The 12,842-nt window shown below is 42.8% G+C and overlaps 2 protein-coding genes across 8 annotated transcripts in view; one reads left to right on the top strand and one right to left on the bottom strand.

Moving 5' to 3' along the window:
• LOC115620501 (guanine nucleotide exchange factor DBS) overlaps positions 1-12,842 on the bottom strand; it is a 67,974-nt gene that overhangs the window by 14,523 nt on the left and 40,609 nt on the right. The window lies entirely within an intron of this gene.
• LOC115634384 lies at positions 2,782-11,865 on the top strand (the record flags this gene model as incomplete). The annotated part of the gene is made up of 8 exons (XM_030532069.1): positions 2,782-2,859; positions 2,905-2,972; positions 9,692-9,905; positions 9,961-10,117; positions 10,190-10,434; positions 10,487-10,613; positions 10,665-11,290; positions 11,350-11,865. Coding segments are annotated over 8 exons (2,031 nt in total), but the record flags the coding sequence as incomplete, so codon positions are not given.

Here is a 12,842-nt window from a genome sequence, read left to right as displayed (position 1 = left end):
TGTTACTCGCATGATTGATGAGGAAGCCGACAATGCAGCCAAGTGCGGAAAGGCGCCCAGCAACTGTAACAGGCACAGAAAACGAATGTGAGCCAAATGAAACGGAAACTCTACTGTGCCACTCCCACAGGCCAGGTTTCGGCTTCCGCCTTATTATAGCAAATAATTAGTGGGTCTGGGAAGGCACTACACTGCCCTCCATACAGGGATTAGGGTAATTCCTCTTACTTGTATTATTACAGCGCCTATTAACTATTCATGGAGGTATATATATATATATATATATAAATATATATATTGTGTTATTATTACAGCACTTATTAACTATTCAGTTTCGAGGCTGGATCTAACTAGAGAGCCCCTGTGTGGGCTTAAAGTAGAGCTGTGAGTGAACAGGAGGGGACGTGAAAAGTTCCACGACTGACTAAATTACTTCCTTTGTGCATTCAAATATCTTCAGAAGATTGACTCAAATGCTGGAAAAATAACTTGAATATTGAATAATACTGATGGGCAGTGTTGCCAATTTTTTAGAAGGACAAAAGGTTGTTTTGACGCGAAGAAGGGGGGGAAAAAAGCTATAAAACTTTGCAAAAAAGCCGAAAAAAGCTAAATTTCTTTAACAAAATATGCTTAGAAAAATGTATTTTTTTTTTTTACTGATTTTTAAAAATCTTGGTGAACATTTAATATGATATTCGAGCATTTTTTTCTGTTTATGCCCTTTCAAAAAAGGTAGTGCAAAAGTTGCTCAAGTGGTCTATCTGCGCTTCCTGTTCGGATTTTCGGTTTTTATCTCCCACAATGAAGTCTCAAAAACAACCAGATTTGGCGGAAAAAAGCCAAATTTCCAACATTGGTGATAGGTATTAGATTGGAAAGATGTTACATTGGTATTGAGTCTTTAGCTTCACATGAGCATTAGAAGACATTCTGAATATTTCAGTGGCCTAATACAAAGCAAATGACAATAAATTTTAATTTAAAAAGTGAAAAACGGGATAATCTCTGAATCTGCATGATCGATTTTAGTTTAAAGTCTAACTGGAAGATGACTATATTTTCCTATTTCCTATAGCGTGATTTATTTATTGTCACGCTTCCAGCTCTACTAGAGACGAATTGCTGTTTTTTAATTTTTTCGAATTCCCATTTGTTTCATGCTGAGTTCCTACCTTTCGCATCAACTTGTTGTTACGTATGAGTATATCCTCAACGCTGCTGTTGCGCAGCAGCTGCTGCTCTCGTTTACGCTGGAGGAGCAGTGCCTCAGAGGACGGGGCTCCTACATGCTCCACAGTGAAGTCGCCTTCGTAGTAGGAGCAATCGTCCTCGTCGCAGCTGGAGAGACTGCAGCAGCAGGCCGCTCCGACATCGGCATTGTTTTCATTGTAGGCCGTATTCCAGAAGACGCCACCAATGGCGCTGCAGCAATCGGGGGCGAGACAATTGGGCGAGGGAGGACACACTTGGCTGGTGCAGGTGCAGGAGTCTTGTTCTGAATCGCAAAGCGAGCTATTGTCGAGGCTGGAACCACCACAGCCCGATGACGTGGAGGCACACGAGGCAGCTGATGAGAGCTCTCGTGGTAGCGAGTTGGGAGAACTTCGTGTGTTTTCGTTTCCACAACCACTGCGCACAAAAATCTTCACGCTGTTGTTGTTGTGAGCGCTGATGGGTCTCGCCTGACGCCTTGATGGTGACTCTGCGGGCGGCGGTGGTGCGGGCAGCGTCAGCGAGTCCGTTTCCATGTAATCGTCATTGGGATCCACACAGGACTCTCGCACCCAACTGTCATCAATGGTGATTGTTGTGGTGCTGGTGCTGTTGTTGGTGGTGGTTGTGGCTCGTTGAAGATTATTCAGTTTACGTTCGTTTTCAATGTTGCACTGCTTGGCCTGTTGTTGGGTGGTGGCGGCAATAAGCAGTTCATCTGTGGTTGCCTTGGTAAGATTTTTCTTGGCGAAGTTCTGCAGATCGTTGGGATCAGCGTGCATTTTAGTTGGCTGGGTCGCTCCCGTGGCTCGTTCGAATTGTTTTAGCTTGGTTGGTGGCAGCGGAGAGAGCGGCTTCTCCTTACCCTGCAGTACCTTAACGCAGTCGGCACATTTTTCCAGATTACGAATGTTTGTTTGCTTTGTCACGTGCTCTTGTTGTTGTTGCTGGCGTTGTTCCTTGCTGTCATTGGAAGTGGAAACACCCGAGTCCGAGCAACTCTCGAGTGAGAGGCGTTTCAGGCGATTCTCCTGATGCTGCGACATCGGACAATGCGCATAATTGCAATTCTTGTAGCCACAGCTGCGCCCGTTCCCTTCCTCGGCTGATTTGCGTTCTTCGTTAGCTGGCTCTGATGGTCCATTGGCGGCCAGTTGGTTAATGATGAGCAGGGGCTGGCGCTTCTTGCGTATGTGCACGCGCTCTAGCTTCACTTTCTGCTGCAAACGCGGAGATTGCGAGGTCTTTGGCGACTTCTGTTCCGGCTGGAGCTGATGTTCGCCACCGGCTTTTTGGAACATCCACTTGGGCGCAGTCGTATGTGCCACCTCCTGTTGGAACAGTTGCTTGACCCGTCGCTGCAGCTGCGCATTGGCCTCGGTATAGATCAGAGGTTTCGGAATGCGTGATGACAGCGGGAGACGACTTGCAGGCGGAGATGGTGATCCATAGACGGAGACACGGGTATTAGGTTCTTTTTTAGGAGGTGTTGTGGGTGCCGGGCGCTTCGTCTGTTGGGGCGGTGTGTTGGGTTTTGCTGATGGTTGGGAATGGCGATGATCGCATTCACTGTTCTCGATGATGGCGATGCGATCAGCGCGTGATTTAATACCCGCACGTGCAATATCGCGACGTATATCGCGGGTCGAGCACTTGTTCCGATAATTCCAACTGTGCGATTTCTCGCAGTCGGGTGTAACCGTGCTGGCCTCTGTGGCGTCCGAGTCAGATTCCGAATCGGAGCAAGAGCAAGCTGAGTGAGAGCAGCAACAAGATTGTGCGCAATCATCGCTTGAGGCTTGCGTTGGAGTCCCCTGCGCCACAAATCGTGGCAGCGAGGCGCGTTGATTGCTGACTGGCGGCTGCAATAGCTGCCAGGATTCGACCGTGGGCGGAGGTAACGAGGGAAGAGTTTTGCGTGGTACTGGACCCTCACCACCCGCACCCCTTGTCATTAGTTGTGGCGGCGCCTGACGACGGTAGCCAGCGAAGCGTGCCGGATTATTCAGACGTGGAGTTGGTGGCGGCTCATTGGACTTGTGCATCATTGCTTCTTTGCATTGGTGCACATAGTTGACCTTGAGCAGCTCCATTTTTGGCACATCCGTGCTAGACATACGCGAATCGATGGTACTGTCCATGCTAGGCGGTTCAATAGCCGCCTTGCGCGGCAGCTTTCCGATGGGCATTTTCAGAGTCAGTGTTTTTGATAAAGCGGAAAATTACCGTCCACTTCCACTTAACTTTCCAATGAAAATACAAAATTGGAACAGGCTACATCCACACATCAATTGCTCCATATTCATAGTCACATTTACATTAACATTTACACATTTAGATATTCACGTTCACAGTTCAGTCCATGGACCATATTTTTTTGGCTGCAGCTCTGTTTTTTTTCTTTTTGCATGCAAATGATTTGCGTTGATGCTCCCAATTGCGAGATGACGGCCACGGTTTTCAACAACGCCCAGTTAATTGTTACACCTTGGCGATCAATCGCCCTTTCAATCAATCGCGTTCACTTTGTGCCTGCCCGGTTGACTTCATTTAGATTCACAATGGGCGGCTTTTGCATAATTATGCAAATCAATCAATCCACAACACTCTGATATTTTCGATTTTTTTTCGTACGTGATCTTCAAACTCCCGTTGGACGCGAGTCTCATTTGATTTCCTTCGTTTGCTGCGCGCGACGTTGCTGCGACATCAAAAGTTCGGCTTAGACTGTTGAGGCAGCAGCTTTGTCCGAAGCAACGAGGTGGATGGCTTTCGGGCCAGCCCCATCTTGTCGGTTCGAGTTCGCTTCGAACCTGTTGCGTGCAAGTTCGAAAGCGCGTCCATCGTTGGGTTTAGTGGCCGTAATTTGTTAGATTATTCTTCTCTGTTGCTCTGCAAGTTCTTCGCCTTGCTCCCGTTCCGTGTTCTTCATCTTATTTTTTATGGTCCCATGGCACCACAGTCATAAAAATAAAACCCTTGAGTGCATTCCAATCGAGGGGCACGATGACTAAACGCTGATAAAGCCAAACATTTTTAGCTGGAAGTCTGTGTGGGCGCTGCAATCGCAGCTGATCGTCTGAGGGTCTTAAGTTTCCAGTAATTTTTCAATACACTTGGAGATGTAATTTATACTCTTAAAAAAAAAACACCAACTAAAAATGGTAGGATTCTAAGTTTTCAAAAATGCTTTTCTTAACTTTCAAAAACCGATAAATTAATTTTAAAAGAGTAAACAAAATAATAAAAATTTGCTGGATGAATAACAATATATAGTATGTAAAAGCTTGTGGTGAATTATAGGTGAATTAAATCCGTGTCAGAGTTTGAAGAACGTTTCTTACGTTGATGTTTTGTTAAAAATATTGTCCGATTTTTAACCGACTTAAAAAAAGGAGGATGTACTTCACGGGTACTTTGATGTGAGTTTGGAGGACGTTCTCAATTCGACTGTATTTTTGATTGTTACCTCAGTACTTTCGGCTGGGTGAACCGATGATGATTCTTTTTCCATTTTAAATCTGGTGCTTCCCGAATGGTCCCAGTTCTGACGATGGCATTCATGAGAAAACTATCTTAAACATGCCTCATTTGGTCCAAAAAGCTGTACAGTCTATTCCTGAACACGCTGCTGTTACTTCAAAATCATTCTCAAAACCGTAAGTCACTTTAAATGACAAAAAAAAGCATTCCCTGCACTAGACCTGAAGTCGGTTTTATTTTTTGTTCAAATTGTAATTGTAAGATATATTTTTGTAAGTTTTGGGGCGTTTGATTCAAGAAGCAACCCATTTTAAAAGTAGAGCTGGTTTTCTTTAGTTCTAATATTGGGAAAAACCTCTCAAGTAAATCTAGTTTTCTTCTGCACTCATTGAACGGATATTTTGGAAATTTTAGCACATATTTTGATTTGTTTGAGTGTATTATGGGCAGATTGATCGGAACATGCGTGCCTGGTCAACTCCCAAGCTAACTCGTTGATTAATCAGAGGCTCTGTTGAGTTGTAAACTGGTTGGAGGCTGACATTGAAATGTAATTGGAAGACCACTTCTGAAAATGGTTGAAGACAGAGCTTATGCTTATGGTATTATGCAAGACGGAAGCACAAAAAAGGATCTACACCAAAGGCTTGTTTGGCATATGGCCAGAGCAGCCAGCCGTATATATAGATATATTAACGAAAATAAATATAGTCAGGCATGACATCGCTTTTGCCATGGCAGCGGGGATCGAAGACAAATTTCATGAAAAGTGAAACGCCACAAAATTCATAAGCAATGCGTCCCAAAATCAGCTTTTCATTCATTAAGCATTAGACATTAAAATAAAGCAATGCGAAAAATCGCATTGCATGGCAGAGACACGCAAGAGACAAACCTAACTAATGCAATTAAAATAAATCCGTGCCGAGTGCAGCGCTCGACAGTAACACTCTCCAGTTTCGAAGAAAGTCAGAGCTGAGTCAGAGCGTAGCTAAAGGTGGAAAGCCTAATGCGCCGTCGCAGCCTAAATGGATTCTGCAGCGTAACGATTTTTATGAAATGGTAACGTAACTCAAAACACGGCCAAATGAAATTGAAAGTTATCTTATCATGTCTGTCATATCTGACATGTTACCCCAGAGATGGGCATTCTTCCATGCACCCCAGGTGGGCGACATTTATAAATACAAGTAGTTGGTCCACTTGAAATGTCAAGCAGCGGAACTGCCTTGAGGCATCAAGCATTCAAATTGAAATTGAAATTCGCACACTTAACTTCAATTAAGTTGTTTTGTATCAGTTTTGGCCAAGACTTGACTTGGCCAAGCATGACATTGGCGTTCTCTGAAGCTCACTTCATTACTAATTGCACACAAATTTTATGCCGATCATGATTCTTGAATATGCGCGTAAGTAAATAATACAAAATAAAGGCTAGGCCAATTATGAAGGATGACAAAAATATAATATTCTTAATTTCGGCAGAATAGCTCGGTTGGTAAATTCCAAAAATGATCACTTAAAGTAATTGTATAAAACATACTTAGTATTTACTGTGAAATATCAAATTCATTTCATAAATTTAAAAAGGCTTCTGAATCTATAGGAATCCAGTTACAAGTACTGTCTGCTAAGCAAGTAACCGAAATAAAAGTCAATCTGTAGAAATAACTTTTCAAAGTTTTTTAAAAGTGCGTAAGTTTTGCTTATTTGCTGACATTTTCTTTGCTGATTAAAAATATTCATATTCAAATGTATGAAAAACATATAAAAACTAAAGAGTAATAAAAAATCAAATGGCTTGGACCTTGAGTAATTACTCAAGTCTGAACTTGGAAAAAACTTCAACTCGTACTTTCTCGGTCTTAGGAGAATCTGAATACCAAGTTTGGTTATTCTAGCTCTTATACTCTCTGAGATCCTTGCGTTCATACAGACGGACGGACGAACAGACGGACATTGCTATATCGACTCGCCTTGTCATGCTTTGTGGGGTCTGCCGCGCCTCCTTCTGCCTGTTATATACTTTGCACAAACCTAATATGCCATTTTTACCCTACTGGTACAGGGTATTAAAGGTTCACAATATGTATAAGTACCATTGCCTCTTAGGGTCCTGTTTTACAAAAATTATTCAGAATATTCCACTTGGAAAACACCACGCCACCACCATATGGGGAAGCATTTAAAAGATAACTTAACTAACAGATACCAAGCCAGAATGAGTTTTAGCGTGGGACAAATCTTAACAACACTTCATATTTTAAGACTAAATACATATTAATGGGTTTCCAAAATATTTCTATGAACCAGCCAACTAAAAAAATTAACGCAGCGATTTTGTCAGACGCGCAAAACTTCCGCAAGCCCGAAATTCGAAAAACAACACAAACATCATAAACAACAACAAGAGAGACAGAAACAGAAACAGAAACAACAAAATGCGACAAAGTGAAATTAACTCTAAATATGAACAATTAAAATAATTATAAATAAAACTGATTGCCAAGCTGCAGCATAACACATACTTGTATACATACATACATACATACTACAAATAAAGTTGTTGTTTTGCTGTGTTTTTTCTTTTTACTGGGCTGTGCGCATTATTTCATAAAAAAGCTCCGCAACGTTATCGTTTATGGATTGCAGTGCGGAGCCGATGCGATGAGGCTTTAACATGTAATCTATGGTTTGGTCGGTAGAAAGTGAAAATAACACAGGTACGAGTACTAGCCATGAAACGGGCCGGGTCCGGGCTCGGACACCGGCCCTTAACGCTTCATTGCCCCAATGTACTTACGAGCTACCAATTTGTCTGCCGGCTGTCAAAAATATAGATGTATATCACACGAGTATGTATGTATGTGTGTATGTACACGTGGTTGTATGGTCGTATTACCACATTTAATTTCTCATTTGAAATCAATTAAAATTTCTTTCCTTCTGTCTTCTTCCACACATTCCTATTGCTCGGCCAGCTCTTTGTTTTTCATAAGTTTCCGCTTTTGTGTCTGCACAGAAAATGCTTTAATTTCGCTTAAACGCTGGCTTGTGTTTTCTTATCCACTGTTTTGGTATCAAGCGCCGCTCTCCACCGCAATTAAATCTTTGTTTGTTGCTAGTATGGGAGTTAAATGAAATTTCTGCCTCGTCTATACGCATTTCCAGGTCGCGAGAAAAATAAGCAAATGATGAATGAAATACGTGTACAAAACGCTTTCTTTTCTCCAACTATAATTTCATAACTAAGAATTGCATATTGTTGTTTCGTCTCTTTTGTTTATGCCATTGTTGTTGCTGTCCTCGTGTTTTGGAAGTGCATTAAACTGGCCAATTCCAATTGGTAGTAGCCAGACAATAAATCAACGAAATGGTTTTTTTTTTTTTTTTTTTGGCTATTTTCGTAACTTTGCATATGAATGTGAAAAAGAGAGACAATACTTTGTGAAACCTTTGCGAGTGAAATCAATATCAAGATATAATAATTATACTATGCCTAGTATACTACAAGTATATATATGTAGAGGCTTATATTTGTAACTATGTAAGAAGTGTCTTTAATCCATCTACGGAATATTACAATTTTGTTGAGTATTGACTTTCTAAATTCATAGAAATTGAGAGCAATTATTTGAAAGTATACTGTATACTAAAGTATACTTGTATTTCTTCTACCATTTTCAAACACTATATATGATATTTCTAAACTATATAGGAAGAGTCCTTGCTCCATCTATGGAAAATCAGAATTTTGTTAGGTAGTTGACTTTCTCAATTCGTAGAAATTGAGAGCCATTATTTGATAAATTATCGTGGTACTGACTGGAACAATTCAATACCCTGCACATTAAGATCGCTTTACTTAAATTAATTGTCTCGTAAGAGCGGTTTTCTCTGAAACAGAATCACGTTGGTCTATTTCCAGAACTTTTTTCCGAAAGTGAGGAGAAAAACATAACACTATTGAATCATCAGAAATCACCAATCGTTTTTGCAGTCCTTTTATTTCCGGAAGCAAATCGAAAACAAAGCATAGAGGGTATTCTGGTATATGGGAAAAGTACCGATCAGATTGTCTTTTATTCTTTACACGAGCCCTCTCCATCAGTGATATATAATATATCAAAAATATCTTGAAAAGGAAATATCGAAGTTATCCAATTTTGGTGTCCTCAGCTCATGGCAGCTAATGGCTCAATAGTGTACGGTCTTCAAACAGACGAATAAACAGTTTTGTATGTTACATCCCAACAACTTCCAAGTACACTATTTACAAGGCAGAAATAAATTGCTATTCAAATAGATCGGTTCAGTGAAAGTAGTGCCCGATAATGTTTTCAAAAAGAGCTGCTTAAGGAATTCCGCATTCGGTTTCATTTCACAATCCACATATACTCGCACATAGTATTACAATAGAAGATACAGCGGTGATTATTAGGCAAGGGAAATGCTATCTAAGTTCAAGGGGCAATTGACGAGCGCCCGTCATAACAACAACCACAACAACAACAACGAAAATAGCTAACAGTCGTCGGCCAAAAAAGCAGGTTGGATAATTGCTGTCAACATTTTATAATTTACTACTTTGTATAATTTTGCATGCGTTATGCGATGTCAGTTGAAACGGTCGCTAGCGGAATTTTTCGGTTAACATAACAAAACGCAAGAAATTTCAGTTGTTAGGGCTCAGAGGTAAGGGGGGATAGCCACCCCCTACGGCTAACTAATCGGGTTTGAATTGGTCAATTCGTAATTGCTTAATTTTGTAGGCCAAGCAAACAGAATTGTTTATTTAATGGAAAACTGGTGCTGGCTTTTTAGCTTGCCATTTGCACAGTTTTCGCCAAGAAGCCAGAGGGCTTAGAAGATGTTTTCGCACGATCAGAGTTGGTCGCTCATCTTGAATTTCATAAGTAAGAAAGGGTATTTGGTATTATTATCAAGACAAGTGATTGGATTGCGTTTCTTCAGTTCATGCCTATCTCAATAGCAGCACTATTTGCGTTTTGTGGCATGAGGGCTACGAGTTTCAACCTCAAGGAGCGGCAATCTTTGTGGACATAAGTCGCTCCACCTTAAAAGGGAGTTTCGAGCGTGACGTCATCGATTCGCAAGCCAAACAGGGCTACCTGAACACTAATAATTTACCGTTTGACGATCTACTTCTGAAACTTACACTATCTATTGAGATATCGCACTGTGAGGTGGGCTCCGATGTTGAAGGAAATCTGGCTTGTTTTTCAGTTGCATTTCTTTTAGAGCTTTATAGTTTTCGGCTCGGATATTGAGGAGTTCGTGACGGCATTCGAAAGGGCATCCATGTACTCGATTTGGCGTTCAATATACAACCGCTTTGTGTTTGCTCATGAGGCGGGCGAGCTAGAGGAGACCTGCTGCAAGCATCTATTTTTCCAGGGTAATGAAGAAAGTGATGTCACTATACTTGTACGGTTGGATTAATGTAGTTATATAAATGCCCTGCTCGCAGATCAACCCAGCATATTGTTTGTTGAGCGCAACCAGATAAATGGTAGTACCTTCGAGCTGAAAACCAACAAGTATGTGGGTGCACGAAAGGATCAGGCGCAACTCCTTTTGCTGGATCGCTACGATGCGTTGCAGCAGAGATTCGAATACGACAGCAATCTTTTTCCCGACAAGCTGCGAGATCTCGAGGGGCGTACGTTAACCATTGCTTGCTTTGACTACAGACCCTATGTGGTCTTGAAATATGTAAGTATTTGTATTCCTCCTCTATCTAGCATTTAAAGGCTCTCTCGCCCAGAACACCACAAGCAACTCGCGAGATGTGGGCGTGTCCCCAAATCAGGACGTTTATATCGATGGTGCAGAGATGCGCCTGGTGATGAGCTTCTGCGAACAGTTCAACTGCACCGTTCAGATCGACACCTGTAAGTAGCTTTTCTTTGTTGTTGCTGCTCGTCTAATGTGTGTTCCTTCAGCCGACCCGAGCAAGGACTGGGGTACCATTCTTCCCAACATGACCGGAGTTGGTTGTATTGGCATGGTGTTTGACCATAAGGCGGACTTAGCCGTTGGTGCCTTTTACTCCTGGTACAACGATTACATCTATATTGATATGTCCATGTATTTGGTGCGTGCGGGCGTTACTTGCCTGGTGCCGGCGCCGAAGCGCATGGTCAGCTGGTTTCTGCCGTTAGAGCCTTTTCAGGCAACACTGTGGGCCGCCGTGCTTTTGTGCCTGGGTGTTGAGATGCTGGGACTGGGGGTCGCTCACAAAAGCGAGCGATTGCTCTTCTCTGAAGCTAAGGATGACGGCTGGTTGGCCAGCATCAAATACGGATTGATCATCACGTTTAAGCTGTTTCTCTCGCAGTCGGGGGACAGCCATGCCCTATCTTTTACGGTGCGCGTACTACTCTTTGCCTGCTTCCTCAACGATCTCATTATCACGAGCATCTACGGTGGTGGCTTGGCCAGCATTCTCACCATACCCAGCATGGAGGAGGCAATCGATACGGTGGACCGCCTGCGTACGCATCGATTACCTTTTGCCGCCAGTTCCGAGGCTTGGGTGGAGTCCCTACGTGGCTCGGACGATGTAAGTGTTCGACGAATTCTACTATATTGCTCTTCAGCTGTACTTTTCCATCCGGACAGCCTAAGATACAGGAACTTTTGGAGAACTTCCACATCTTTGACAATGAGCATCTAATCCAGTTGGCGACTGAGGCGCGCACGGGATTTACTGTAGAGCGTATGACCTTTGGTCATTTTGCCTTTAGCGATTTCCTCACCCCAGAGGCCTTCGAGCAGATGAAGATCATGCACGAAGACTTGTATTTCCAGTACTCGGTGGCCTTTGTGCCGCGTCTCTGGCCAATGCTTGAGCGCTTTAATGCTTTAATCTATCGCTGGCACTCTTCAGGCTTTAGCAAGTACTGGGAATACCAGGTGGTGGCCGACAATCACGATTCGCTCATCCAGAACGAGGTGGGGAGCACTACGACGAGCAGCTTGGAAGATCTGGACGGACCCGAGGCGCTGGGCATGTCAAATTTTGTGGGCATTCTACTGATCTGGGTTCTGGGCATCTCTATAGCTACGCTGGTTCTCGTGGCAGAACTTTTAATGGGCAGAAATGGCAGATGCCAGATGTTAGGTTGGAACGGTCGCAAGTAGGGCAACTGGCCAAGAGCCGAGAACTCGCACGCACTGACCCGTTCTAGTTGCACGTTATAGCATATTCACGGATTAGTTGAGTTGTGTTTGCACAATTTGCAAAACTGTAACAAGAGTTGTCGCATTAAAAGATTTCACTTCGGCTGTAACAGACAAATGTTTATCTCAGTCGGTGGCAAGTGCCAAAAAGAAATTACGGCCATATTTTATGACCGCTTCACTGGCGCCGACACTATTCGGCAAGGGCTAAGCGGAGAGACACCGAATCCATGACGGATGTTCCGTGAAAGTTCTCGGAGTCGCGACAAATAGTATCTTGCAGATACTGTCTGCCTGCAGTGCATAGTTTTTTAAAGATTGTTTGTTTTTTTAATGGTCAAGACGTGTTTCCAGCTGACAGATAACACAGAAAAGCCCGCCAGTGCGCTGAACTCAATGGAATATTGTATTCAACTTTTTTAAGATGCCAACATTTCTTTAAGCCAGCGACAGCTTGTCTGTCACTTCAGCACTCAATCAGTAAGCCATTTGGCCAACTTCAGTGCGATCCAGTGATCACTTTCTGATTGTGGGCAATTTTCACGAAGTCCGACATATTGGGTCATGGCCATTTTTATGGTGGCGAGTGAAATTCTTGCCCCAACCATTGTTAAAACTTTTCTTGGTTGCCTCTGCGGGCACGCACCGTCAGCCCCCGTAGCATTCGAACGTTTTCGGTAGCTGAAGAGACGATTGAAAGGTTAATTGTTCAAGCGTTTGTATTTGGTTTTCGGTTTTCTGTTTTTTTTTTTTTTATTCAGACACACTTCAGACTTGGCTTTCGCACACGACACGCCACGCCACGCCACGGAGCCGGTGGAAAACTGTGTGTGAAGCGATTTCATCTTGATTTACATGCGCACCACGTTGCACTTTTGTCGGACTAAAATATTTTGGAAATCTCTACAAGATTTTAATTGCAAAACGAAAGTGAATTT

Source organism: Scaptodrosophila lebanonensis, unplaced genomic scaffold (genome assembly GCF_003285725.1).
Source record: "Scaptodrosophila lebanonensis strain 11010-0011.00,11010-0021.00 unplaced genomic scaffold, SlebRS2 tig00000001-arrow-pilon, whole genome shotgun sequence".
Taxonomy (NCBI): Eukaryota; Metazoa; Arthropoda; class Insecta; order Diptera; family Drosophilidae; genus Scaptodrosophila; species Scaptodrosophila lebanonensis.
The sequence above is the reverse complement of the archived record's forward strand: the minus strand, read 5'-3'. Positions and strand labels throughout refer to the sequence as shown.